Source organism: Festucalex cinctus, chromosome 7 (genome assembly GCF_051991245.1).
Source record: "Festucalex cinctus isolate MCC-2025b chromosome 7, RoL_Fcin_1.0, whole genome shotgun sequence".
Classification (NCBI taxonomy): Eukaryota; Metazoa; Chordata; class Actinopteri; order Syngnathiformes; family Syngnathidae; genus Festucalex; species Festucalex cinctus.
In genome coordinates, this window is record NC_135417.1 from 4697013 (window position 1) to 4723238 (window position 26226).

The 26226-nt window shown below is 39.0% G+C and overlaps 2 protein-coding genes across 3 annotated transcripts in view; one reads left to right on the forward strand and one right to left on the reverse strand.

Annotated features, from left to right (window-relative positions):
- The first annotated feature begins 851 nt into the window (after positions 1-851).
- snx10b (sorting nexin 10b) lies at positions 852-5572 on the forward strand. The gene is made up of 6 exons (XM_077526884.1): positions 852-992; positions 1184-1296; positions 1379-1479; positions 1563-1664; positions 3450-3662; positions 5322-5572. Exons 2-6 carry the CDS (start codon positions 1204-1206, stop codon positions 5440-5442), a joined length of 630 nt encoding a protein of 209 aa, XP_077383010.1. The 5' UTR covers positions 852-992; positions 1184-1203; the 3' UTR covers positions 5443-5572.
- Positions 3865-26226, reverse strand: part of skap2 (src kinase associated phosphoprotein 2) — a 31069-nt gene continuing 8707 nt past the window's right edge. The window contains exons 11-12 of one of the 2 annotated variants that reach the window (XM_077526882.1): positions 21524-21621; positions 3865-4680 (exon numbers count right to left, since the gene is read on the reverse strand). In XM_077526882.1, the coding sequence (XP_077383008.1) occupies positions 21529-21621 (93 nt within the window). In that variant the 3' untranslated portion in view covers positions 3865-4680; positions 21524-21528. Of the gene's footprint in view, positions 4681-21523; positions 21622-25756; positions 26121-26226 lie in introns of those variants that run through there. The other variant, XM_077526883.1, reaches the window with a different exon arrangement.

Sequence of the window (26226 nt, forward strand, 5' to 3'; positions counted from 1 at the left end):
ATATTTAAAAAAAACAAACAAACATGGGAGTGACGCCATCTGAAAATGCTTTTCTATTGGTTGCTGCTAGATGATGTCACTTCTGTGTGACACACTTTCATATGTCCTTATTCTGGCAGTTAATATCAAAATAAATCTACCGTACTTAAAATCACATTTAAAATCATCCCCAAATGCTCATGCATTAAATGAATTAGCAAAGACTAAAACGGACATTTTTGCTATAATTTAATATATAAACGTAGTTGTTTTTTTGTTTTTGTTTTTTTTTAAAGCATTTACGTTTTTATTTTATTTCGTTTCCGAATTTTTTTGAAATTCAGATTTTTCATTAGTTTTAGTTAAAATAACCTTGCTAGAAACCAACAAAAACATGTCAAGAAAAGCCTACTAGAACAGCAGAACTTTATTTGGGGTTAATCAGATTTGTTAAATGGTGGAATGTGTTTGCTGGCTCAGATGTTAGTTTGAATGTGGTTAGTTCTGTACAACCACATCACGGTTTTAACAGGGTGTGCACACTTTTGCAACCACAGTTTATTTTTACTTGCACTCTCAAAATTATTTTAGTTATCCAGATTATAGATTACAAAAATGGTGGGGAAGTTTGGGAAATAATTTGTTTTGGTCTCATTTAAAGCACAAAACAAAAACCTAAGGCTATTCTAGCACAAAAAGTCATACATAGTTGTAGTATAGCTATACATAGTATGCATATTGCATATGACAATGCAAGCGATTGTTAGAGCCTTGTTTTGCTACAGCAGCACCGGAGGGGCAAATGGGAGGTGCCAGTGGAAGTCTTGTGACTACAATATTTTGAAACCTTTGTCCTTTTTTTTTTCTTTTTTTTTTTTTAAACAGTGAAGCTGAAAATAAAACCCTCCAGCTCACTGCTACATGCAACACTATCACACATTCTTCTGAAACACAAACACAATTGCGACATGTTGACTTGCAAGAGAAGGACCCGACCTTCCCGGTGAACTCAGGTAGGCTTGATAATAAAATTTTGACCTTTAACTATGTTTACAAGACATTTGCCTTTTTGGACCTGAGCAATAAGGAACACTTGTATGGAATTTCCAAATGTGTCATGTCACTTCCTCTATCTGCTGATTAAGAAAAAACAAAAAATAAAAGCTTCCTTTTTTCTTTTTTTTTCTTCTTCTCTCATGGCCAGTATTCCCGCATTAGTCCTCCATGCAGCAGGTTATCAGCGTGTGGGTTCGAGACCCACGCATCCAAAAGAATGATTTTTGGCATGCCTACATGGACTATGAAATTTGCTTACATGTAAGTAAAAAGCATTTTTTTTAAACCCAAAAATGTTTTCTGTCAATAATTGATTTTTTTTTTCTTTTTTAACACCTTTTAGACAGACAGCGTGTTCTTCACCAGGAAGATGTCGCGAGTGCGAAGGAGGTTCCGCGAGTTTGTTTGGCTCCGACAACGGCTGCAAGCAAACTCCATGCTGATGTGGGCGGAACTGATTCAGGCAGCTTCCCCTGTTTGCTGCACTCAGTCAAGGGGGTCATTTTGTGTGAAATTGTCGTTGGCAGGGCGCGACTGCCGCAGCTGCCCCGCAAGAACCCCTTCTTCAGCCTGAACAACGCGCAGCAGATCTCTGAGCGCATGGCGGGCCTCCAGAGGTTCTTGGAACAGTAAGAATCATCAGACTTTGGAATACATTTTAAGAAATACTCTTAATTTGTTAGTTAAATGTATTGGCCTCTCAAATTATATTTATGAGTTAGTCAAATTTAAAATGTTGATTTGATCCCAATCAAAAATATGGCTTTTGCCAAATTTGAAGATGTACATTAAACAAAGTGCAATTATAATTTATTCCTTCTTCCCTTCCTTTCTTTACTTACCAAAATTGGGATTCAAACCCAGAACAGTGAGTCAGACGTGTTTACCGTTCGACTGTCATACTGCTCACATTTACAGTACTTCCTCATTTTTTAAAATCACCTATTTCCCTTCTGACCTTTTCCCCCCCTTTAATTTATTCAATTCTTCTGTTTTTTGCTTCCTTTCTATGCTTCTTCTCACTGTACAAATGCAGTCTATAAAATAGTAGAATATGAATTGCGCCACAAAATCCACCCATTTTTATTCATCTCGGGGAAGCCATTTTGTCACTTGGTCTCATTCTGATAATGACATCACATTCTAAAAATTGAATTTTTGAACCAACTTAAATAATTCCTTCAATTGGTGACACACAAGTGAATATATTAGTTAATGAACTGATAATTTAACTTTAATAACTATAATTAATAATTAAACAAATAAATATTAAACTTAAATATTCACTCTGGATTAACAATTCAATTTATTTATAATTATTTTTGCTCAGGGCTCAGGTAACGACCAATTAGGCCAGCTTGCGAATGTCACATGACAAAACCCAGAAAACAGGTGAGCGGTGATTGGTCGTTACCTGAGCCCTTATAGGCACTGTGATGTCATTTTTCCTCAACAGCAAGTAGCAAAATGGTGGGTAAAAACAAGTGGATTTTGCTGGTTAATTCATACTCCACAAACGCAATATTAATACCATTAATACCATGTTGTTTACACTTAGTGGAACCACATACTGTAGAATGTATTATTGTGAAGAACATTTTTGGGGTTGACTTCCCCTTTAACTCATTTACTCCCAAAACCGTATAAATACGTTCTATTTTAAATGTATTAAGTGTCCCAAAGACATTATTATTTTTTTTTTTTTAAATGCTCGAGCATAGAGAATGCTTTGATTCAGCCTCTCAACTGCAGAGAACGGGTGAAAAAAAAAACCTGGTAGTAATTACAAAACGGCCAGCAGGTGGCAGCAGAGTATGAAATCAACTATGGCCATGATGAAAACAAGCTGTTTCCACACAATTCTAAATAGATCTGTGAATAATGATTAAACTTAGCTATATTCTAATGCTAATTGCTGCAAGATTGAAACAGAAATATAATTTTTTTCCCTACTGAAAGAAGAGACAGATCTTTCTTTTGGTAGGTTCCATGTTTTTATTGAACTAGAATAGAATATTCGGTGGACCTCGCAAAATCAGTCAAAATCCAGTAAAACAGCCGGGAGCGAAGGCTGGGAGTGAATGATTTAAGGACTTATCCAGTTCAGGAAGTATGGGAATTTTCTCAAATTGACACTTTAGTTGATGATAAACAATATTTGAAATTTTTGCAGTCCACGGGTCTGGAATGCCCGATAACCGAGTTTGCCTTGGGCTCCCAAATGAATAAATACACTGCTATTGTTGTCACGTAGTAGCAAAAATATTTGGTTTGTAATCAGAACGTTTTTAAAACAGCTTGAAACTGGAAACTAATGTAAAACTGCAATTTAAATGAATAACTCCATATTTTTTAGTGTGATCTAATTAAACGGTCAATGGGCATCCCTAAAACGTTACTATCCCATCATCTAGGATCCTCCAGAGTCCTCTGCTGCTGTCCGACAGCTGCCTGCACCTTTTCCTGCAGTCGCAGCTCAGCGTAGCCAAAATGGAGGCCTGCGCCGAAGGAAGGACTCGCTACTCGGTGGCCGAGGCGGTACAATGCTGCGGCATCAGGAGGTTTCTGTCCCAAGAGTCCTTGCATGAAAAGGACTCGAGCATGTCCGGGGACTCGGATTCTGACAGGTACCACAATACTTTGTGCACCCTCGTGAGGTTTAGAAATTTCAATGTTTGTGGATCAGTTTTAAGTCTCTTTTTGGGGGTTTCAGACCGGCACTATAAAATACACTGGAGCCTGGCATGAGGCCTTAGAGGGCTATTATGACTATAAAGATCATAAATGTGTAATCGCCTCATTATAGAAAAAAAAATATGGAATCACCAGTCTCAGAGGATGTTCATTCAGCTGTTTAAATGTATAGAAATAAACTAGAACACAGACATGGCACAAAACAAATATTTTCAATGGATACTTTCTGGCTAAATCCCTTTTCACACTGCATAGCTATAGTACCATCTCGAAAAATGATTTAATCCCCAAACAACCTGTCATTGATGGGATAAAGAAACTGTCCAAAATGTGCATTTATTGAAGATGCAGTGACTGCCATCTTCCCAGTGACATGCAGCCCCATATCATTAAATTTGCATGCTTTCTTCAGGCAGTCATCTTCATAAATTTCATTGAAACACCACCAAACAAAAGTTCCAACATCATCACCTTGCCCAAAGCAGATTTGCAATTTATCACTGAATATGACTTTCGTCCAGTCATCCATAGCCCACGATTGCTTTTTCTTCGCAATTTCTTTTTCTCTTTAGGTGTTAATAATGGCTTTTGTTTAGCTTTTCTATATGTAAATCCCATTTCCTTTAGGCGCTTTCTTATAGCTCGGTCACAGACGGTGACTCCAGTTTCCTCCCACTTTTTCCTCGTTTGTTTTGCTTTGCATTCTCTTTGTCTTGATGATTTGATGACTTTCTTGGTCTATCTACCAATGCTGGTCTAACAACCTTCCCATGTTGTTTGTACTTGGTTCGGATTTTAGACACAACCAACATATTTTTGCAACATTGCGTGATGATTTACCTTCTTTAATCCTCTCTTTTGTTTGTTGTTATAGCCACACTTTCCTTCAGATCCTCATGAAAATGTAGCAGGGGTGATGAACTTATTGGCCAGACTGTCATTATGGTTGCCCTGTTAAGAAAGGTGAAACCACATGAAGGTATAATTGCTATTAGGGGTCTAACAGTACACACCCCTAAAATAAACATATAAATAAATCACAGTTCTGTACAGGCCTACGTTTTAGGTTTGGTTTAGTAAGGGAAGAAATATTCCTCATCTATTGTGAAAGAGGAGATATAATGATAATTGAAATGAAACAGCAATGGCTTAAATCTGTTCTTTTTCGAGCTGTTAGCGCTCTACTTTTTCTTTTCTTTTTTTTTTCCTTCGGCTGCCATGATATTCAAACAAGTTTGACGTTCTGCCATATCACGAGCGCTGACATCTGCTGGCCAGAAGCTGAACTGCACTGTGTTTGCATGACACTACCCTTTTTTTTTTTTTTCCTGCGGGAACACTAATAATCACCACCTACTCATATAACACAATTAATTATCCCCCTCTTTATGATAGACGACTAATAAGCCAAATAAAATTTGTCGCAACATTTACAGGCCACATAAAATGATGTAGTGGCGTTGCGTTTGACACGTGATTTTAATGGGTTCTTGCTGAGCACTTACATTTACTTTTTTTTTTTTCGTAATTCTGCTAACAAAAAGCAAGCAAAACACATCTCAAAATGTAATCTTCCTTGTTTGTGTTTCTAGCTCCGAATGCAGAGATTCAGAGTGCCAATTTAAAGAAGATTTGGCGTTAAAGCGAACCACATCCGATCACGTGGGAATCGAGCAGGTGCAAAGCATCTGCTCTTCCTCAGATTCTCCATGACATCATCTCGAAGAACAAAGTTAACTGTTACCCTGTGCACTTTTTTTTTTTTTTTTTAAACTGTTTCTTGTCATTGTGTTGATGTTAACATTAATGTGCAAAGTAAAGTAAAAAGATCGTTTCAACTGTTTACATGTACTGTAATGTAAAAGTATGGTGTCAGAAAAATGCAGCCAGAAGGTGGCAGTGTTGCTACACCCATCTGTTTTGATGCACATCCACACACCGTGAGTGTTCGGCATGTTTATATTTACTTCATAAACAAATGTATCGCATATCACAGCCATTCAGTGGGCTGACTTCCAGATACGTTAAACACACGTCTCACAGTGACTGTTTTTATTAATAAGGTGTGACAATCTTGTCGTGACCGGAGCACAGTTTTAAGACATGGTCAGGTGGGAGGGACAGGTGGGCACTCCTCCCTGCAGAATAACTCGCCATAAAGACAGTGTAGCTGGAATTTACATAACTCCCCCCGCCCCCAATCCCATCCCATCCCCTACATACACTCACTGTATATGATGCTCCTACATGTGGTTAGTGACGCAAGCGCTCCCCCCCAGCGAGCAGCAGTGTGCTCATGCGGAGGTAATGAACACGAAACAGGACGAGGCTGCTGTGACATACAGTATCTGCACAGCTAATTAGATGAGAGCCGTCCTCATTACAGATTCCGAGCAGGAACAGACACAAAGAACGATGTAAGGAATCGAAAGGATGGGGGAACTGCGGATGGGTGAGGAGCCCTCAAGCTCAAATGAGAGCAAGGATGTGTGAAGACGTGTAGGTGGAAAGTCTGCTCATGCACGGCCACTTATGATAATGTTTTCTATGTGAGGGGAAGATTTACATATTGGAAATCTATATTCTGCACACATACACTGTAACCTCACCAAAGACTTTTTGTATTATGTGTCCCGATGCTTTCAAGTGAATTATCCTTGTTTTCATTGCAGGCTTGATAAAATAAAATGATTTTTTCAGTCACTTTGTAGCTGTTTTTTGGCAACAAATAATACAAATACTTGTCAAGTTGTTACCTCGCTTTTACATGAACGATTCTCAAAGTGTGGTGCTAGTAGCACTTGGGATTTTTTTTTCTTTCGTTAAAATTTTACGAGGGCTGCGTATTGATTCTAAGTTCCTCAATTGATTTGATTTCGATTCATTAAAGTTCAGTTTGATTCGATTCTTTTCCCGATTCGATTCGATTCAGTTCAATCCGATATTGATTAATTATGGAACATCAAGTTTTCTTAAAATATCAATGAGATGATAAAAACTCCACAAACATTAAATTCCAACTTAAATTTTGCGGAGGAAGTAACTGCAGGTTAAATGATTTAGTGTTGTTCCGATACAGTATTTTGGCCCCCGATACCGATTTTTGCAGTATCGATTTTTGCAAGTACTTGTTAGTACTTGCCGATACTGATACCACTGTATTAATGCAGTATCGGGGCTTCTCCTGATACCAGTATCGGTATCGGAACAACACTAGTTATAATCACTTAAGTGTTAAACAAACATTGGCATCAGCAAGGATGAGATGAATATATTTTCTTAATTCAAATTCAATCATTTTAAATAAAGATTCTGAATTGTCGTAATGTACGATAAGTCAGGTCTTTCAAAAATGTAAGAAAATACTTTTAAATTCATATGAACAGTAAATGTCAAGAACACAGTATAATACAAAAAAACTTGGCCTTTAAAATTTAATTTTCTTATAAATGTATGGAAGAAAGAGATATTAAGTTCGAAACAGAAAATCGATTCTACATTGATTATTTTTATTTATTTATTTATTTTTTAAACCCAGCGCTAGATTTTGCTACATTTAGGTAACTTGCAATAGTATTATTTTTTTCTGACCACGTAGACATAATGTTGGTCATTATGATGGCACTTGGAACATCATTTCTAAAAAAAAGGTGCCGTCATAGGCACTGAAGTATACAGTATAAGCTCAAAAATAAATACAAATTCAACATAAATTTCACTGAAATGTGCTAGAAATGAGTATTGACTGTGGATTAGAAAGTATTACATTCTGTATTTATTTATTTGACCCCAGTGTAGTTTCCCAATATCGTTGATTTATTTTTTCTGCCAGCCTGCGCAACACATTCGAAAGAAGAGACTACAGAAACCATGACCTGAGGTTACAAAAAAAAAAATAGCAATCACAGAAAATTGCCGCCTTGTGTGTAGCCAGCCTATCGCCTGAAGTCAGCCGGGATAGGCTGCGGCTCCTTCGTGACCCTGAGCAGCAAAAGCGGGATAGAAAATGGATGTCTGGATGGATGGATGTGTTATTGCAATGTTTCTGATAGGAAACTCATGACTATAGATTCTTAAAAGATGGGGTTGCTAATGCGGGAGGGTGGCCCATTTCTTTTCATCATATAGCACTTTGTGGCCAGCAATTAAAGATATAATGCTCAGGTTAGGTTAAGTAAATCACACAAAGATTACTCTACAGTCGGCCGCATGGCTCGGCTATGGCCAATAAATCTGCGCAGCATTAAGAGCTCGTTTCTTTACTTAAAGTCTGAGCGATTAAAACGTTGCCGGTGTCAGTCTGACCTGTCCAGCGGCATCGACCACTTCCTTTAATGGCGTATGACCGCGGCCCCTCGGCTGTTAACCTTGAGCCGAGGTGGCCTCGCCCGCTGCCATGACAACACGGACACCTTTAAACCCAACACATCGATCTGCTAACAGCTCCTTGCTTCATGTCGCGTGACCTCCAAGAGGTCAAAGGGAATGAAGAGGGAAAAAAAAAAAAGTGGCGTGGAGGGGGTGCAATGTCACTGCACAACTATTCAAACTATTCAAAAATGCCACTTTTATCACTGGGGCGAATGTGCGACCAATGCAAACTGTAATTAACATGCTCATGGTTTGACAGCGTCGGAAAAAAACAAAAGGCTAATGGAACCTTTGGGAGACGTCCATCTGCCTCCGAGAGATGTGGCTCAAACCTCAAGTCCGCGATTTCACACTTGTCTCACTCTTATCGCTCGCAAAAATCCATTTTACGCTGGTGTGTTCAAACGCCAACGTTACGTTCTCCGCTGCGCTCCCAAGCCAAGAACAAATGCAAGTATTGAGGGAGATACGCTCCAGTGGAGGCAAATTACAGATAAATCAGTGGCTGCTCATGCATTTTAAGTGCCACATTATACACAATCCATTAGTAGCCATAGAAGTTCAGCATGACTTGCGATATTAAATCTCCGTGACTGAGACTATGCGGAAACAGTCGATATGTGCCAATAGACAGGAGATGAGAGCAAAGGAATGACGCGGGGACGAGACGCTCGCGGTCCAAATGATAATGGCCCAGGCTGGCGAGACTGATGTGTCGCTTTGTTATACGGCCGCGCAATCTCATTCAAGTGGGAGGCAAGCTAAATGGTGTGGAAGTCCAGGATTAATTAAATTGTTAATTATACTCCACTCGGCTCCCGATATTTTTTCACGCTATCTCGCTTTTCATGCCAAAGCTGACCTTTGACTTGCAGCGGGCCGCAAAAATCGGCATGACGGGGCAAGCCGAGATGAGTTAACGGTCCTTGCGGCTCAGCTACTCGAGACGGCTTTGTGTGTGACTGCAAAAGAATTCGAGAAATTAAAAGTGCGCTAAAAGTTAAAGAAAAAAAAAAAAAAAAAAAGAGAGTTCAGCCTCGAGGTACAAGTGACCCAGCTTTCTAGTTTTTACAGATACAAAAACGTTGTTCGGCCATTTTTTTTCCTTTGACTTGCGAGCAAAAACTGGACATAAAAGTGCTATTGGCAGTGAATGGAACTCCCAGTCAAAGTTCAAAAACAGTAGGGCTGCTCGATTATGGAAAAAATAATAATCACGATTATTTTGGCAATAATTGAAATCACGATTATTCAAACAATTATTTATTTTTTGGTACAAAACAAGAAATGTTCAATGTTCAAGCAATTAAAAATATTAAGACCAATTAAAAAAAAGAAAAGAAACATTTTAATTATGCAAGTTCCTTTTGGACCAAACAGAATTTATAATATATATTTATTTATTTATGTTGGCAAAAAGTTGAAGTTTTAGTGCAGCATGTGCACTGTGCAGTGAGATGATGATTTATTTTTTGGTACAAAACAAGAAAATGTTTAAACGTAAAAAAACAAAAACAAAAAAATAAATTAAATAAAAAATATTTAAGACCAATGAAATTCTTTGAAACACTATTTTTTTTAATTAAATTAGTCATTTTAAAATTTAAGAAAAGGTGCAAATGTATAAATTTAAACAATTCAAAAGTATTAATATATTTTTTTATATAATTGTAGTAATACTGTAGTTAACAAATAACACACAACAACCAACTGTACATTATGAGTCATAAAAGGGAAATGATTTACATCTTCAACTGTAAAGCCTTATGGGATGAGGTCATTTACGCCAAGTCACATTTTGAGCATGTTGAAGCCTCACGTGAAGACAAAGTGTTATCTAGCTTTAAAAAATAAAATAAAATAAAAATTAAAAAAAAATAAATAAATAAAAAATCCATATTCCAAAATCACGGCTGGTTGTATGAAACAGAGCAGCCATCAATGCAGGAGGTCCCTGAATTTTGCAGTGATATTTATAAATAGTTGTTTGTTTTTTTTAAAGGCTTGCACAGATGCTCAGATGATTTGAGATACGATTGGTTTGATTTTGCGGTCACGGGACAATTAAACTTAAACAGTCCACTATTTGTGTTTTGCAACAGATTTTCGATATGGCTTATCTTCATTAAAAGTTGCACGTGAGCTGAGCCTATCCTCTACTGAAAACTCCATGAACTGAATGGTCTTCTGTACTTCCCTTTCTCCTCCAAGTTTGAATGACGTTGGTACACAGATGTAGTAATTACATGGAATTCCTACATTTCTCCTGTAATCACAGCTGATCGGCGATGCTGCCTTCAGCACATTGGCCTGAGAGTAACCGAAGATCATACAATCGCTTGAGCGCTCCCTCAAGTCAGGTGCTCGATAAACTAAGACCCGCTGTCTTTGGAGAGGGAGTTGATGGATGACGAGAACCTTGCACTGAGACGGCGTCTCGGTACTCACAGTTCCTGTTTATTTATACTTTCCGAAACGTTCATTGTGACATATTGCGTCGCGTGTGAACACTGACAGATGCTGTCACTGAACGTAGACACCAAAGAAAGAATTTAGGACGGCAGTGCTTATTTATGCAGCACAGGAGATTACAGCAAGCCTTAAGCATCTGGCGGTGGGATTCGATACTTGGTAAGCTTGTATCTAAAACACTAACCCATGTTGTGAAGGAAAACAAACTTTTTTTTTTTTTATTATCATGTATGTTCTAGCATATACATCTTTGTATCTCAAATTATCTTTCCCTAATGGAATGAATGTTCTGAGGCCATGCCGATCAATAGAGAGCAGAATTTACTAAGTTGACCCGATAACTGTACAGTAGGGGAGGTCAACGTCAAAATGTTTTTTGACAGTAAATATGTTATATGCAGCCCCACTGGTATGAATATTGTATTCTGGTTAATATTGTGTTAGTGGCATATGAATTAAGCAGCAAAATCCAGAAAATTTCTATCATTATCAGGAAGCGGCCATTTTGCCACTTGCTGTCGAGTGAAAATGACATCACAGTTGCTCAGGTCTCAGGTAACAACCAATCACAGCTCAGCTTCAGAAAACAGGTGAGCTGTGATTGGTCATTGTCTGAGCAACTGTGATGTCATCTTCAGTCGACAGCAAGTGACAAAATGGCTGCCTCCTGAGATGGATAAAAACGGCTGGATTTTGCTTCACATGTAATATTAATCAAAATGTCATGTTTAAACTAGGCAAGGCAAGGCAAGGCAAGTTTATTTGTATAGCACATTTCATACACAAGGCAACTCAATGTGCTTTACACGAGGAAAGACAACACATAACTAGTGAGTTCAATAACAACATACTGTTAAGAAATGTTTAATTTGACTCCCCCTTTAACCCGCCTTTCTCATCACTTTGCAGACATTACACTGAAAACTGCTGGGGTAAATTAACCAAATTGGGGGGAAATGGCTTATATAATAAATCTGAGTAAGAAGAATAACTTCAAATGGCTTAATCGCTGGGTCCAAAAGGGACTTGAACCAATGGTGGGTTAGTTGTAGCCAGCACGTTGGGTTGAGGGTTTACTTTGGCCCAGCATGTTGGGTCAAGAGTTTGATCAAACAAGGAGTCAAAACTTTCTATACTGATGAATTAACTACTGAGAAATTGGTTAAAATGTTATTATCAACACTTTCTAAGAAGAAGAAGCAACTCAAGGGTCACTATAGCGACGCCTTTCTGGATGTAACTGTACCAAATTGTATCCAGGCTTTGGACCAGCAGTGGCCCAACTGGATGTTTGCATTCAACCTAACCGGGATTCGAACCCTCATACCCAAAATTTCTGCTGAGCCATCCAGCCGCCACCATTTCTGAACAATATTACATTCAATCAACTTCAAACTGTATTCAGCCTTCCCAAATCAAATATTCAACCTAATCTTCTGTGTTGACATAATTCACCCAACCTTGGGTAAAAGTAACCCAATCCACAGCTACCCAGAGGGTGGGTCAGAAAACCAACCCAGCATTTGTTGGTGTGTATGATTAAGCCCCACATTGTTCTCCAGGAAACAAACGAGCACAAGATTAAGAAGTGCACGCCAGCATTACACGAATGCCCGTCTCTCGGAATTCACGCAATAAAAGGCTGCAGAGAGCCGAAACGGCACTCGAAGTCGTGCTATGAAACATGAGCATTGTAAAATAGCATCAGTGCCTGTGACGGCTTCTACTCATCCTTATTTGTGTCTTGACACAGGGGAACATCCCCTCCGCTGTGAATAACACCCCCCCCCCCCCCACCCCCCTTCCCGACTAATGTCTTGTTAGAGATGAGGAACGAGTAGAGGTGGAGCTCTTTCGGTCCGAGCCACTTCAGTAAATGTTGAGACAGCGAGAGGGACGAGAGCGGCTGCGGAAAAGGCGATGGGGGAGAATGGAGGTGTTAGAGGGCACCGTCTCCGGAGGCCTCGGCGCTTGGCTGCCAGCGTGTGTAAATCAGCAGGCAGCTCACGGCTGCAATGAGGTAGAAAATAAAAAAAACATAAAAATGTCCGCGTGAAATAAGAGGCAAGGAGAAATCTTTTATGGCGAGCCTAAATTCTCCTTACTCTGCAGTAGATCCAGCGGCCAGCTCAGCTTGTCTTTTCCAGAGCCCATTCATCATGCCACTGTCTGCATAGCCACAAATTACTCCAATTACCCACCTGCTCTTCATCTACCACACGCATGACCTAATGAGAATCCTAAATTCACAGAATTATCAGTAATGGTGACTTAATAGGTCTGCCTCACATTCCTTGATATACTCGTACTGTATCGTGACGGCCAATGCCAAATAATTGTGTTTTAGAAAAGTGGATTCGATGCTTGGTTGACTTTTCTTTGAATTCAGCATGTAGGCAGTTGTGACAACTGGGGCATTGTGTAGTCAAGAGGATGCAAAGCTCCATGTTGATGTTGTTGTAGTGACTTGGTTCAGACTTGACTTGTTTTGGGGTGTTTTTCTGCTTCAATATAGCACCACGACAAAACGGAACAATGCTAACAAACGAAACCGAGGAGAACTTGGGTTCTGGAAGGGAGTACTTTAGTTTTTTCAGGTGTGTGTATTTTACTTGAGTATTTGTTTTTCTGTAAACATTTTAACATTTGGTCCCTCCATTTAAAAACAAACAGTCATCTGTACTTTCCACTCCTTACTTGGGTGTCAAAATAAGCTTCTTTTTTTTCCAGCCTCCAAGTATGACGACAAGATGTTTTAAAAAAAACAAAAAAAAACACAAAAAAAAACATACAAGATCTTGATTGATTGATATGTTGGGGTTTTATGAGGTGGAAAAAAAAAAGGAACAGCAGCGTCATGGAGGAATGTGAACCAAGGATTATTAAACATGATGGCAAGAGATTATGGGAAGCAAGACATAACATTATTGATGTCATCAGCTACATGAATGAGTCGTGGGCTAGCATAAAAACCACCAGCTTCTGGCATTCATGAAACCCATACAAGAATTATTAGCTTTTACAAACAATTTAGATTTGTTGTTTGTTTTTGTTTTTTTCTCAGCTCACGTTAGTAAAGCAATCCAACATATTGTTTTGATTGAAATAGCTAACATTGGCTCACATTGTATGCTTAAACTACATGCCACATGGAAAGTGTTTGTTTTTTTAAAGTAAATAAAAGAGCAAAGCTACTTTGTGTGCAGAGGTTTTTTTCCCCAGTTGAGTCAGGTTTTTGAAGGTATGAGTATGACATAAAAGGCCGTTAGTGTAGCAGTATTTGTTTTCACAATATTCTTCAAAATTCCTAGGATTATTTCACTCATTATTTCACAACTTGACTGGCAAAATTTAGTATTAGTTACTGTTTGAACCCAACGACAGTGGAATAAATCAAATATAGTGGTTAACATGGCACTGCCAATTGCCATTCATCTTAAAATATCATCCCCTGTGTTGATGATATGCCGCACAGGAGGTTCTGTGTTTCATATCCTGCATCACACATGCATGGTTGCTGTGGCAACTCCATAAGCAGCACGCTAAATTAGCTAGGGCTCGCTTGGCAGCCCCGCGTTTGAATAAATAGTATACGGACACTTAATGAGAGTAATGACGAGCAATTTGCTTTTTTAGTGGCTGGTAAAGCCCTGCAACTCGATCCTTGTACCTTCTCCCTTCCTGTGTACCGCGTCTATATAAAGAGTTGACATTGAGAGAGGAGCTCACCGAAATGTGAGGTCACTACGAGCGGGGAGGCGTCACCGCGTGTGTGTTGGGAGTAAGAGAGGGAAAGATGGCAGTGTTGTAGACTGGCAGCCAGTCAGCTGCAGTGAGGTGTTGAGCTGCAACAGTGCCCGGAGGCTTGTAATTACACTTAGAGCATCGGTCGCATCACACTGTAAACTATCCGGCCCGGGGTCGTTACTCAGCTCACTAACTAGTAGAGTAAATCAGAGCTCTGGCCTCATATTAGAGCCCCAGGCAGAGAGTAAACAGAGCCAGAGTATGGAGGCTGGAGCCCAGTAAATAACCAGCGAGGAGATGAAGCAGGGGGTGAGGCGTGGGAGATGTTTATAGCAGGTGGACAAACACCTGTCACGCCCATAAGACTGATTTATCCTGAGTGGCACGTCAGCAAATAGCTTTCGCAAGCATGGCAGCTCTGCTAAATGCACACCGTATGAAAGATGGAATATGAAAGTACAGTGGAAGCTCTCAAAATTAATCGGAACTCGGAATTGAACAAGGGGTGTTGAAATTAATCAGATCATCGATGCATCAAGCATGCGGACATGAATGATTGCGTATCGACGCAGTGGAAGACAGTACAGTATGCAATGACAAAATAGCAGAGGGAGCCTGGAAACTAATAGATTAAGGACACTACACTAAAAACAGGTAAAAAATAACCCAATTATGAGTCAAAAATGGACAGATCCTCTAACTTGGGTCAAAACTTGAGCCATGTTGTATAAAACAACCCAGACAGTTGGCTCAGAACTATTTGAGTCAGTTTGACACACCTTTAGGTTAAAAAAAAAAAAAAAAAAAAAAAGTTGAGTCAGATCCTCTATTTGGGTCAATGTGACTCAACTTTGGGTAATAAAATGGGCCATATTGTATTTTTTTTTTAAAAAAAGGTTCAATTTCTATTAATTAAAAAAAAACAAAAAAAAAAAACAAAGTTGAGTCAGATCCTCTACATGGGTCAACTTGACCCAGCTTTGGTTAAAAAATTGGCTCATTTTGTATAGAACAACCCATAATGTTGGGTCAGATCCTCTACTTGGGTCAAATTGACCAAACTTTCTGGGTTGTTTTGCAAAACAAAAAGGTAAATTTTCTATAAAACCACCCATAAATTTGGGTCAGATCCTCTACTTGGGTTAATTTGACCCAACGTTGTGTCAATAATAATAATAATAATAATAATAATAATAATAATAATTGGTTAATTTTGTATAAAACAACCCATAAAGTTGGATCAGATCCTCTCTTTGGGTCAAATTGACCCAACTTTCTGGGTCAATTTCGATAAAACAACCCATAAAGTTGGGTCAGATGTCCTCTACTTGGGTTAATTTAACCCAACGTTGGGTCAAAAATTGGGTCATTTTGTATAAAACAACCCAGAAAGTTGGGTCAAAGTGAACCATAAAGTGGAACGGTCCATTTTTTTTTTTAAATCCATAATTAAAATTTTGTTACTTTTGACCCGACTGTTTTTCAGAGTGCACAAACTTTATATAGATTTCAACTGACAGATATGGAAGCACGATTTGGGCAAGTTACGTGATGAGTAAAGCTTAAATGTACAAAAATTCAATATGACAGGAACAGCACCGATATAAGGACTCATGTTAGCAGTTTCCATCCTGAGCTGCTAATCACACTGACCAAGGAAAATGTACACCAGCGCAGCCAACAATGACACGGTTCTGTCAACAAATTCAAAGTCAGTCAAAGGGAAGAAAACAATCCAGGCTACGGGAGCTTTTATAGCAAAAGATTTATAGCCGTATTACGTAGCGGACGAGAACAAGTTTCAACACTTGTTTCGGATGCTGAAGCCTCGATATAAAGATCCTATCGCTTAGCTCCTTCACAGAAGAGATAACACCTGCTCTTCTTTATGACAATACCAAATAATGATACAATAATGAGCAAAGCTAGTTGAGGAGCAATAACCGATTGCTTGTACAGTATTTCTTGATGAACATAAATTACGTAATAACTATAGTGTAGAACTAGGTTACCGTTGTTCTACTTTAGAAAATGAACGTGACACACTGTGATATTGAATCAGACAAGTGACAACATAATCATAATCTTTCTCTCTACTTTGTATACCGTAGTCACATTTAAATAGTCTTATATTACACACAAAATGTTGAACATATAATTAGTCACAAAGAATATTATCTTTGTCCTTCAAAACAGGTTGGAAAAAAAAGCTGTATTTGCGGGCTCCGTTTGAAGGAGTCTACAACTTGGACAGCCTTTGTGCAGCATTATGATACAAGCTGCCTTTAAATGCACCCACAGGCCTCTTTACACCATTTAAAAGCCATCCCTGTTGTTACAAAGAAGTCTGCAGTTACTAGAAGACAAATAAAAGCAGCAGACCCTGGAAACATGAAGGAAGGTGGGTGCATTGCAGCAGGTAAGAAACGTTTGGATTTTATTCAACTTAATCATAAAAAGGCATTGCGTTAAAGGCTCATTTGGGAGCGAGGTGGATGGCGATTAATTTGCATGTCTTACAACTCTGGACACGCCAAAGTCTATTAGCATTCTTCCATAGCGTGGTTAGCCATCTACTGAATTCCGTGGTGGATTTGGAAGCTCCTAAATGAAGTGTGGTGTAGAGGTAGGAAATTTGACGTCATTTATTGTTTCATAGAAATCGTGTGTAATAGATGCCCACACGGAAACACAACACAACCCCAAAATCATTTCAATTGTATCTTTTGAAATATGTGTTTTTAAAGGATATTTTGGAAAATTTATTTTCTGTTCTTATATTCTATATAAAAAGAGTTGTGATGTGTTTTAAAAACAGAAACAAGAGATAAAATAATTTCAAAACTTTTTATATTGAAGTGGCCTACAAACTGTACAATTCATTCAATCTATCATTTGTTTTCAAGAGAGGAAGTAAAATAATTATTAACTGAAATAATGAAGTTGCACAAGTGTACACACCCTATAAGTGGGGGCTGTGTTCAATTAACCATCACATTAAAACTCATGTAAAACTGAATTTAAAGCACACCTGCCACCATTTAAAGTAACTCAGAGTTGTCCCAAATACTTTTCAGATGTTTTAGCCTTTTTTTTTTTTGGGATTTCGTAGCAGAATCCTGGAGAATTTGCGCTTCCACTGACTGATATTTCAAACAATATGTAAAACAAAGTTCAACCTTAGTTTTATTGGACATAAAATCTCCTTAACACGTGAGAACATACACTGTTCTACAGATTAGAAACTATAATATTCCATATTGTGGTTTTAATAATAAAAAATATTTATTTTAAATCAACAGTCCCCACATTCAGTCATTAGCCACCTGACACCTTGATGTGTCAAATGCTGTGAGTTATGTTCACACAACCTGACCTCAATTCAAATGGTCTTGCTCTTGAAGAAGGTCTATATGGACTTTTAGGGATGTGGACCGGCAGAGGGGCTTTAATGGAACGCTGACAAAAGGCCAGTTGGAGAGGCAATACATTTGCTGTGAAATCCCAGACGATGGCGCATAAATAAAGCTTTGGTGCTATTCCTGACAGAAACTCTCAGTGAAGCCGCATGCTGATCTACTGTATGTCACAACGACCTGGTGAAAGTGAAGAATGTGAACAGCTGACAGCTTGATCAAGATGAAGTCCCTATAGCGGTGTACAAACACGCCTTGAGCCCTTTGCGGAAGCCTCGAGGGCTATAAGAGGTCAAGAGGATGCATGAGCATGACATTCCTCGACCGTGGTGAGCAAGAATCACGGCTAAAAATCTTCGCAAACTGCACTTGCCTCCAGTAACATGATTGTCTACTGCCCAATCTCCTACAAAACGTTATACTCCACAAGCTTATAATAATATTTCACTATTGTTACTTTTTTTTTTATTAAATAAACCTGCAGGTTCAAGTATCTAAAAAAACATTTTAGAATGGTATCATTATTATTTATTAGGGATGGGCGAAAACTGATACCGGGTATCGGTATGTGGGCGATATCCGTCCTTATTTCAGGGTATCAGTTCTTGAGACGGCAGCCGGCCTGATACAATAATGGCCGTTTTATGACTAAGAATTACTAGAACTTAGAAATTAAGAAAAATAGAATATTACCATTAAGTTTATGCAAATTTATCAATGTTTACATTGAGATGCATAAGCCTTTCTTTAAAATTAGCCATCATTGTTTTGGGGATATTTTTCTATTTTATTTTATTTTATTTTATTTTTGCATCAAGCCTATTTGTAACCTTAGGCTTATGGCTGTCAAAGAAAAGTACTCTACTTCAAAACAGATGAAGATTGTCCATCACCCATTTGTAGAATTCTGTAGTGAAAGAGCTTGCGTTGCAACTCGCAAAGTGAGTTTGAACTTGCATGTTTATTATTATTATTATTATTATTATTATTATTATACAGACTTTGTTGTGCTTTGTTGTTTTATTTGTATGATTGTGCATTGTGATGTCCGTGTTGGGGCTTCTTGTCCAGATCATGTTTGTAAATGAGAATTAGTTCTCTAACATTTTTAGCTGGTTAAATAAAGGTTAAATATATATGGGGGAAAAAAACAAAAAACAAAAAAACTTGTGGTATTTGTACATGGAAATCGATGACTACTCAAGAGTTGAGTACTCATACTGGTATCAGTCTGAAAAAAAAAGTGGTATCGAACATCCCATTTAAAAATAAATAATCAACTGTAGATTCTAGACTCTACAATCCAGAGTATCTTTCTACAGATTCTAATCTGTATCTATATGTCATATATCTATCTATCTATGATATAGGCCACATCTTTATGGTTGCAGGTATTAATTGGTGATGTTGTGGCATCATTAGTGTAATTTAGTGTGCTACAGATTAATAGTGCGCTGGCATTTATCTAGGAAACATTTTATCTTGATGTTAAATTGCAATAAAAGAACCTGTATATTTCCAGAATATGGCAGTCTACATCGAAATGGGGGATGGGGGTATAGTTGACATCCATTAAGGAAATCCATTATTGTCACATAAAAATGAAAGGCAATATTTAGCTTTACTTGCCTCTGGCAACCATATTCGGACAATAAAAGAAAGACGCGGAGGGTAAATACCAAGCCAGGCAGCAAGGAAAGGCATGTTGAAATCCTCATTTAAGTATCAAAACATAAAAGTGTTGGCTGAAATGATTGCATGACATATTGTTGTCACACATATGTCATTTGATGATCTGTGCTGACTGAAAATTCCACTGTGGCCATTTCCCACCCTAAACAAAACATTTCCTCTCTACCACCGACAACGCCGCATATTCAATAACTAATTATGGTAATTCATTGGATCTCCAATCAGCAGAGAAGCTTCAAGGATGTGCCGTACAGTAAAGAGCAGGATTTATGTTGCTTTTGAATGTCACCCAAAGGACGGGAGTCTCGCCCATCACTCAGGAAGAACAAACCCCAGACGCTGGAGCAAAGATGGGAACGTTGACACATTTCCCTTCTCACTTTGTCACAACCTTGACAAAACCTTGAGCGGGCCTCTTTGTGCGCCAAAACAACTGTGCTGCAACTTCGCTATTTGACTCAGGAAGGCTGTAAAATGATATGTACAGTGTGTGCCTAACCTCGGCGAGAGCGCGCCAAGCAAACGCGGCCTCGCCTGCTGTCAAACGGCCCCTCGGAGGGCGATAAGCGTCTGTGCTATCAGAGTGCCTGTCTGCCTTATTAGTGCACCTCCGGCACACAGCCCAGCCGGCCATCTGGCACGCTGTGATCCGCTGCCCGGCAAACTCTCTCAGGCCCCATAAAACACACCGAGACCCCTTTGAAGCACGCAACAAAAGTGCTGACCGAATGAATGAATCATTTTATTACAAATAGATACATATGTATTTATCTGAAAAGTGACTGAAAGAGTCTCATATTGATAGTGCTTGTTCGACTACAACACTAAAAGGGGCAAAGGTTACGGCTCAGTGAGATCTATGACCTTCACAGGCCCTCTATTGCCACCTTGTGGTATAATTACAGGGTTAAAGCAGGGATGTCCAAACTTTTTCCGCTGAGGGCCGGATCCAGAAGAATCTAAGGATTCAATGGCTGCTTCAAAAATTTTCAACTTATTAAATGTGCCACAATCAGTCAAGCAATTTTATATATTAAAGTTACTTTTGAGGCCAATTGTGTAGGATTTTTTTCAAAACATTATGTTGGCCCAGCCTTTTATCTCATTAGTCGTCCCTGTACCAAAAAGAAGCCGAATCCCATCTTTATATTCAGAACCAAAACAAGCGCAATCTAGTAATCTGACCCTTTTTAAAACAATTAATTGATGTAATAGGTTCACAATACGAAATAACAATTTTTGCTTCTAAACATGAATTACCAATTATTCACCACAGTGTTAGGAAGATAAATGTTCCCATTTTATTTGTAAATAGTTAAATTGTATCTTAATATCTACAAAAGTTATACAGAATATGAAATTAGTTAAATACTAGTAGGAAGAAAGAAAAATAGTAGTAGGAAGTTTCCAACTGTATGCTATAAATATAGTTACTATATGGCATGGGCCACTGAAAAATGGTTGGTGGGCCACAAATGCCCCCCACGCCATAGTATGGACACCACCGTGTTAACCCATTTGCCTTTTCCTGTTGTCGCTAAGTGGAAAGAAATCCACTATTATAGAAGTGAAGAACAACAAATAAAATGTTCAACGTATACTGTATTTTAAAATTTAAACATGCTTATGTTCCTTTCAGAGCACCTTATTAAAAAAAATATATATAGAATGAACATGACCATTGCATGTACAAAAATGTAAATAATAAAATAAAATATTGTAAATTAAGGTGAAAACATATCGGAAAAGCATGAAATATTTGTATTAAAAACACTTCTAGCCACTAAAAACAAACAAAACACACAAAAAAACGGCACAAACTAGTTCTCTGCACCATGATCATAACATTCATGTGAACTGAGGAACCCCAATAATATTTTACTACTCTCTATGACCCGTCCAAACTGAGTCTGTAACCCCATTTTGGGTCTCCACCCACCAGTTGAGAATAACTGACATACTGAAGTATTTTTGATGAGGAAAAAACAGCGCAGTCTGCAGGAAAATAATTCAATCAAATATTATTGGATCACAGCGGCTAGCGGGTGCATGCCAGTATATTTTAATACATTTTTGAACTAAGCAAAAATTATTACCAGTATTACAAAGCATAAAGCTCCAGCAGGTAGTCTCGGGGCACGATTCCAATATTTCCGTTTTTCTGTCCAACCCACCAACCGTAGCTCTGGTACTCCTGAAGGAAGACAGATGTGAAAATCATTTAAAACATGGATGAAGAGAAGAAGCTGAAAAGAAACACACGTGCACGTTCACACATGACAACTCTTTTTCTAAAAATCAGGACTGGCTCATACAACAGAAATATTAACGATTGAGCGTGTGCATTTGGGCCTTACAAATGAATAGCCTGAACAACAGGTGTGAAGAGACAAACATGAGAAGTAGAAGAACAAAAATGCAACAGAAGTTAATTGAAATAAGCCGACTCATTCAAAGTAAAAAACAACATACACTAGAAGTGATGTTAACAAGTGATTTGATTACCTCATTTGACCCTAAAATTACCCTCAAGAATTTCTAGTTAAGGGGAAGTCAACCTTAATTATTTCTTGACAATAATATGTGACCTCACTGGTCTAAACATGCCATTCTGATTAATATGACATTTGTGGTATATATTATGCAGCAAAATCCAGCAATTTTTATCCATCTCTGGGGGCGGCCATTTTGCCACCAGCTGTCGACTGAAGATGACATCACAGTCACTGAGGGCTCAGGCAATGACCAATCACATCTCACCTGCTTTCTGAAGATGAGCTGTGATTGGTTACCTGTGCAACTGATCTCATCTTCAGTCGACACCAAGTGGCAAGATGGCCGCCATCCGATATTGCTAAAAATCTGCTGGATTTTGCTGCATAACTCATATTTCACTAACACAATATAGTATTTAGACTTGCGGGGCTGCATAGAACATATTGTCAAGAAAGATTTTGGGGGGGGGCTTGACTTCCCCTTTAAGGATATAAACAAACTGTGTCTGACCTTACCTTCGTGCATTCACTGTTTCTACATTACACTGCATTGTTTTCTGCTCAGCATCATTCATCATCATCACATTTCCTGCTGACTGCCTGATTACACACACACATCAGCCTCAATGTACGTAAAAGCCATCACGTATAAATCTGTCACGGCGACATAAAGTAAAAGTTCCTGCGAGTGGCTGTTAGCATAGCGAGCTGCGCTGAGGACACCGTGGAGACGCGTCTCTCCTCTCTCTTTGACCAAGAGCCTGACCTCACATCAAAGTCTTGGCCAGGACATGAATCAACACTGGGAACGCCACAAAAGGGAGGAACAGGAACCTGCACAGTGTCTGAAAGCCAGACCTGACCACATCTGGATCCACTTACTGGGTAAATGCTGTTGTGCGTCCAAGAAATAACACACACACACACACACACACACAAAAAAAATCCTATTATTCTTCTTCCACTTGTTTCTGTCGTGCTTAAAAGCAGCAGCATTGCTCAGCGGATTCAAAGAAAATATGTGGCTCATTTGGGAATGCTGAACTACCACCATTATTCTTAGTCCAAACATGTATAGTATTGATTGAAAATATTGGACTTTTCCTACAAGAAGATTAAAAGCGTGTCACGGCGTTCCCAGAAAGCAATCCGGTTACTCTGGCGTCAGCCGTATGTTGCTCACAGCTCCTGCGGGTACCATATTTAAATGATATCGAAGGATTGCTATTGCTATTACAGTGCAGCATTCACACACAATTTGCAAGGGACTAACTAACTGTTTGTTCCTGCGATATCGTCACAAAGAATTTAAGCAGTTGTACTGCTGATTATTATTACTAGGGATGTTTGATAACCACTTTTTTTCCAGACTAATACGTGTAATCAGACTAATACGTGTAATCAAATTGAGTTGTCACCGATACCAATACCAAGTACCGAAACCACTAGTACTTTTAATAGGCTACATCAAATTTCCCAAAGAAAATATACAGTGTGAGATAGATAGATAGATAGATATAGAATTAATGGCATTTTCTTATTCTTCTTTTATTTCTTGTTCCTGATCGTAAATCTGCCACAAGAGGGTGACCAATACTATATGTCCAGAAGGCATTCTTCATGACAGCCAAAACAAAAAACAGTCAACTACTAATTGGTCACATAAAACTGTTAACTGTTAACATTGAATCCATGACAACAACAATAACAAAAAAAAGTTAGGAATGGGCAAGTACCGATACCAGGTCTTATTTCAGGGTATCATTATGGAAGTTTTACGATATGGAAATATAAATTATAAGAATAGAAAATTGCCATTAAATTAATGATATTTCAAGGAAAAAAATACTATATTGGGAGATATAAGACTTTGTCTAAAATTATTTCTCATTGTTTTTGGGGGGAATTTTTATGCATCAAAAGTATTAGTGGTACTGGTACTTAAACATTTTGTACTTGTACAGTTATCAGTCTAGAGGGGGGGGAAAAAAACACACACAAAAAAAAAAAATCCAAGAAATACTATTTTCTGCCCATGTTGAAGTCTACAATACACCAAATTTGAATGTAATACAAATAAAACAATGTTCTGGGCATGTTCTGAAATTTTTACATTAAAAAATAAAAAAATGTCACTGCCCTGTGATGTCTTTTTGTCTGCATTCAGTTTCATCCCATAAATGTAAAAATGCAAAAATTGACAAAAATGGACATAGACTAACAGTTTTTGACAGGACAGCGATGAAATGCTATTAACTGATCCTCAATGTCACATTCATTGTATTTCCTTGTCACATGATCAAAGTGACGTCCTACCACATGTAATAACAGACCAGAGTGACCCGTGTGTGTGCGTGCCCATAACAACTTCCTGTCACTAGCCTTTGAAAGTGGCAACACCTCATTGTGCAGTTCTGGCTGACAAATAAGTCGTGCTCGAGTGGGTGCGGGACACAACATGAGAGGGAAAGAGACAAACGACTAATGGCACCCGTCACCGGCTGCACACACTCCAACACACAGAAGCCTTGCTCAGCAACTAATGCGGCCCTGTCACTTTAATACCTACGGCTATAGAAACAATCAGTGCATCTGTTTACAAGCACATATTGGACAGTATGTGTTAAGGGGCGGGTTAATATAGGCTACAGTAACATCACACAGCAGCAGCATTATGTTGGCACAGTGTTTACATTTTATCAACCATTCCAGCCACTTAAAGGAAGTGAGACGTTACTTTTCTCCATTAGTTTTATGTGCTGTGACTTGAACCGGGGAGGAGGGAGCGGGTGTTTGGTGCGGCATATCTGGACAAAGCCCCCCCCCACTCCTCAGCCACAGTCGGGCACTATAATCAACACTCAGGCCCAACTGGGGGGTCCCGCAGCTGTAACACTACAGCTATTTCTGAGCTGAGGAGTGGGGGAGGGATGGAAAAGGAGAATTGAGGGGGGGTTAGTGGAGCAAGGAGTCGGCTGTCCCTCCTGCTGCAGCCCAGACAGGTTTTATGGTCATTGCCCTCGCAGTGAGCCACAACCCCCAACACCAAGGTTCCAGCTAATGGCGCTCGCGGTCCGAGTGAAAGGGCAACTTGATTCTTGGCCCTTTTCCGTGCACAAAGAGAGGAGTCATAAACAAGCATTTGGCCATTGAGCAGTGGAACGTCCGTCTGCTTTGTTTCGTTTAGTTCCTCACACCAGTGAAAGGGACCTTATTCATGTTGTTGATCAACACACATGATTGACACTGTCGTTGAGCAACAAAAGTAACACTTGAGAATTTCAGCTTAATTTAAAAAATTAAAATGTTTCATCAGTGTAATTAAAAAATAATAATAATTTCTCATTTAGGCAAGCTCAAGAATTAACTTTGGTTATTTGTTATATTTAGATTTAATCTGGTATCAGTCCTTATGTGTGTATTATAGTTGCAGATTGCAGTGGTGTACCTCATGCTGTGGGAAATTATTGTCACCTCATAACTAGTAGTAAAATATGATTTATTTTATTAAATAATTATCTATTTTTATACGCTATGATTTGTTTATCCTTGGCCCTTTTTAATGACTGCTTGAAACGGCCACTAGATGGCAGACTAGACTACAAAAATGACCTGGCAAGCCATCAGCAAGTCTCAGTTAGCAACATTCACAGAGAATCCATCCAACTCCCATAAGGATAACATTTCACAGAAAGGGCTCAAAGCACTTTCCTTATTTGCCTTCTTATTTGCAAGCAAAAGTGTTGCAGATGTAGCATAACAAAGCTCAATTCTGGTCACATGAAGGAACAACAACGCTCGTGTTCACTTGCCTAAATCAAAAAAAGGTCCTCTCAGTCCTCCCCACCCTCGAGCTAGCTGACAAGCCTCGGAAATTGGACGTCCAGCACACGTCCTCGCCTGCTCTGAATAGCGTGTCAGAAAAGGCCCTTGGCTTCCTGAGAACACACATTCCTATTTGGCGAGGTGAGCGAGACGTCTGATAGGTGTGTGGGCTGAAGGCGGCGGCAGCGGCGGAAGCGTGCCCAGATGGACGTGACAGAACGGCGCGGCCAGCCAACAGCACTAAAACCGTCGTGACACATCTAATCCCCATCAGACAGCCAGAGGCTGACTGCGGCCCAGTCGGCCTCCAGCTCCAGGCAACGGGCCAGCTGCTGCCAGGAAAGGATTATCAAGGACCAGTTCCTCCCAGGGCCTAGGAATAACTTAGTTTAGGTGGTCCTGGCTCAGCGGCACCTTGCTCAACATTGCTGTTGAGTTATTGCATTAAGAAAAATATCAAGGTTTTAGACAAGGCTGCT

What these genes read in the sequence shown, in the direction of transcription:
- snx10b (XM_077526884.1), top strand. Translation starts at nt 1,204, where the DNA reads ATGCAGCAGGTTATCAGCGTGTGGGTTCGAGACCCACGCATCCAAAAG. An exon ending in ACTATGAAATTTGCTTACAT is followed by an intron (nt 1,297 to 1,378) that starts GTAAGTAAAAAG and finishes AACACCTTTTAG; the next exon opens with ACAGACAGCGTGTTCTTCAC. An exon ending in GGGGACTCGGATTCTGACAG is followed by an intron (nt 3,663 to 5,321) that starts GTACCACAATAC and finishes TTGTGTTTCTAG; the next exon opens with CTCCGAATGCAGAGATTCAG.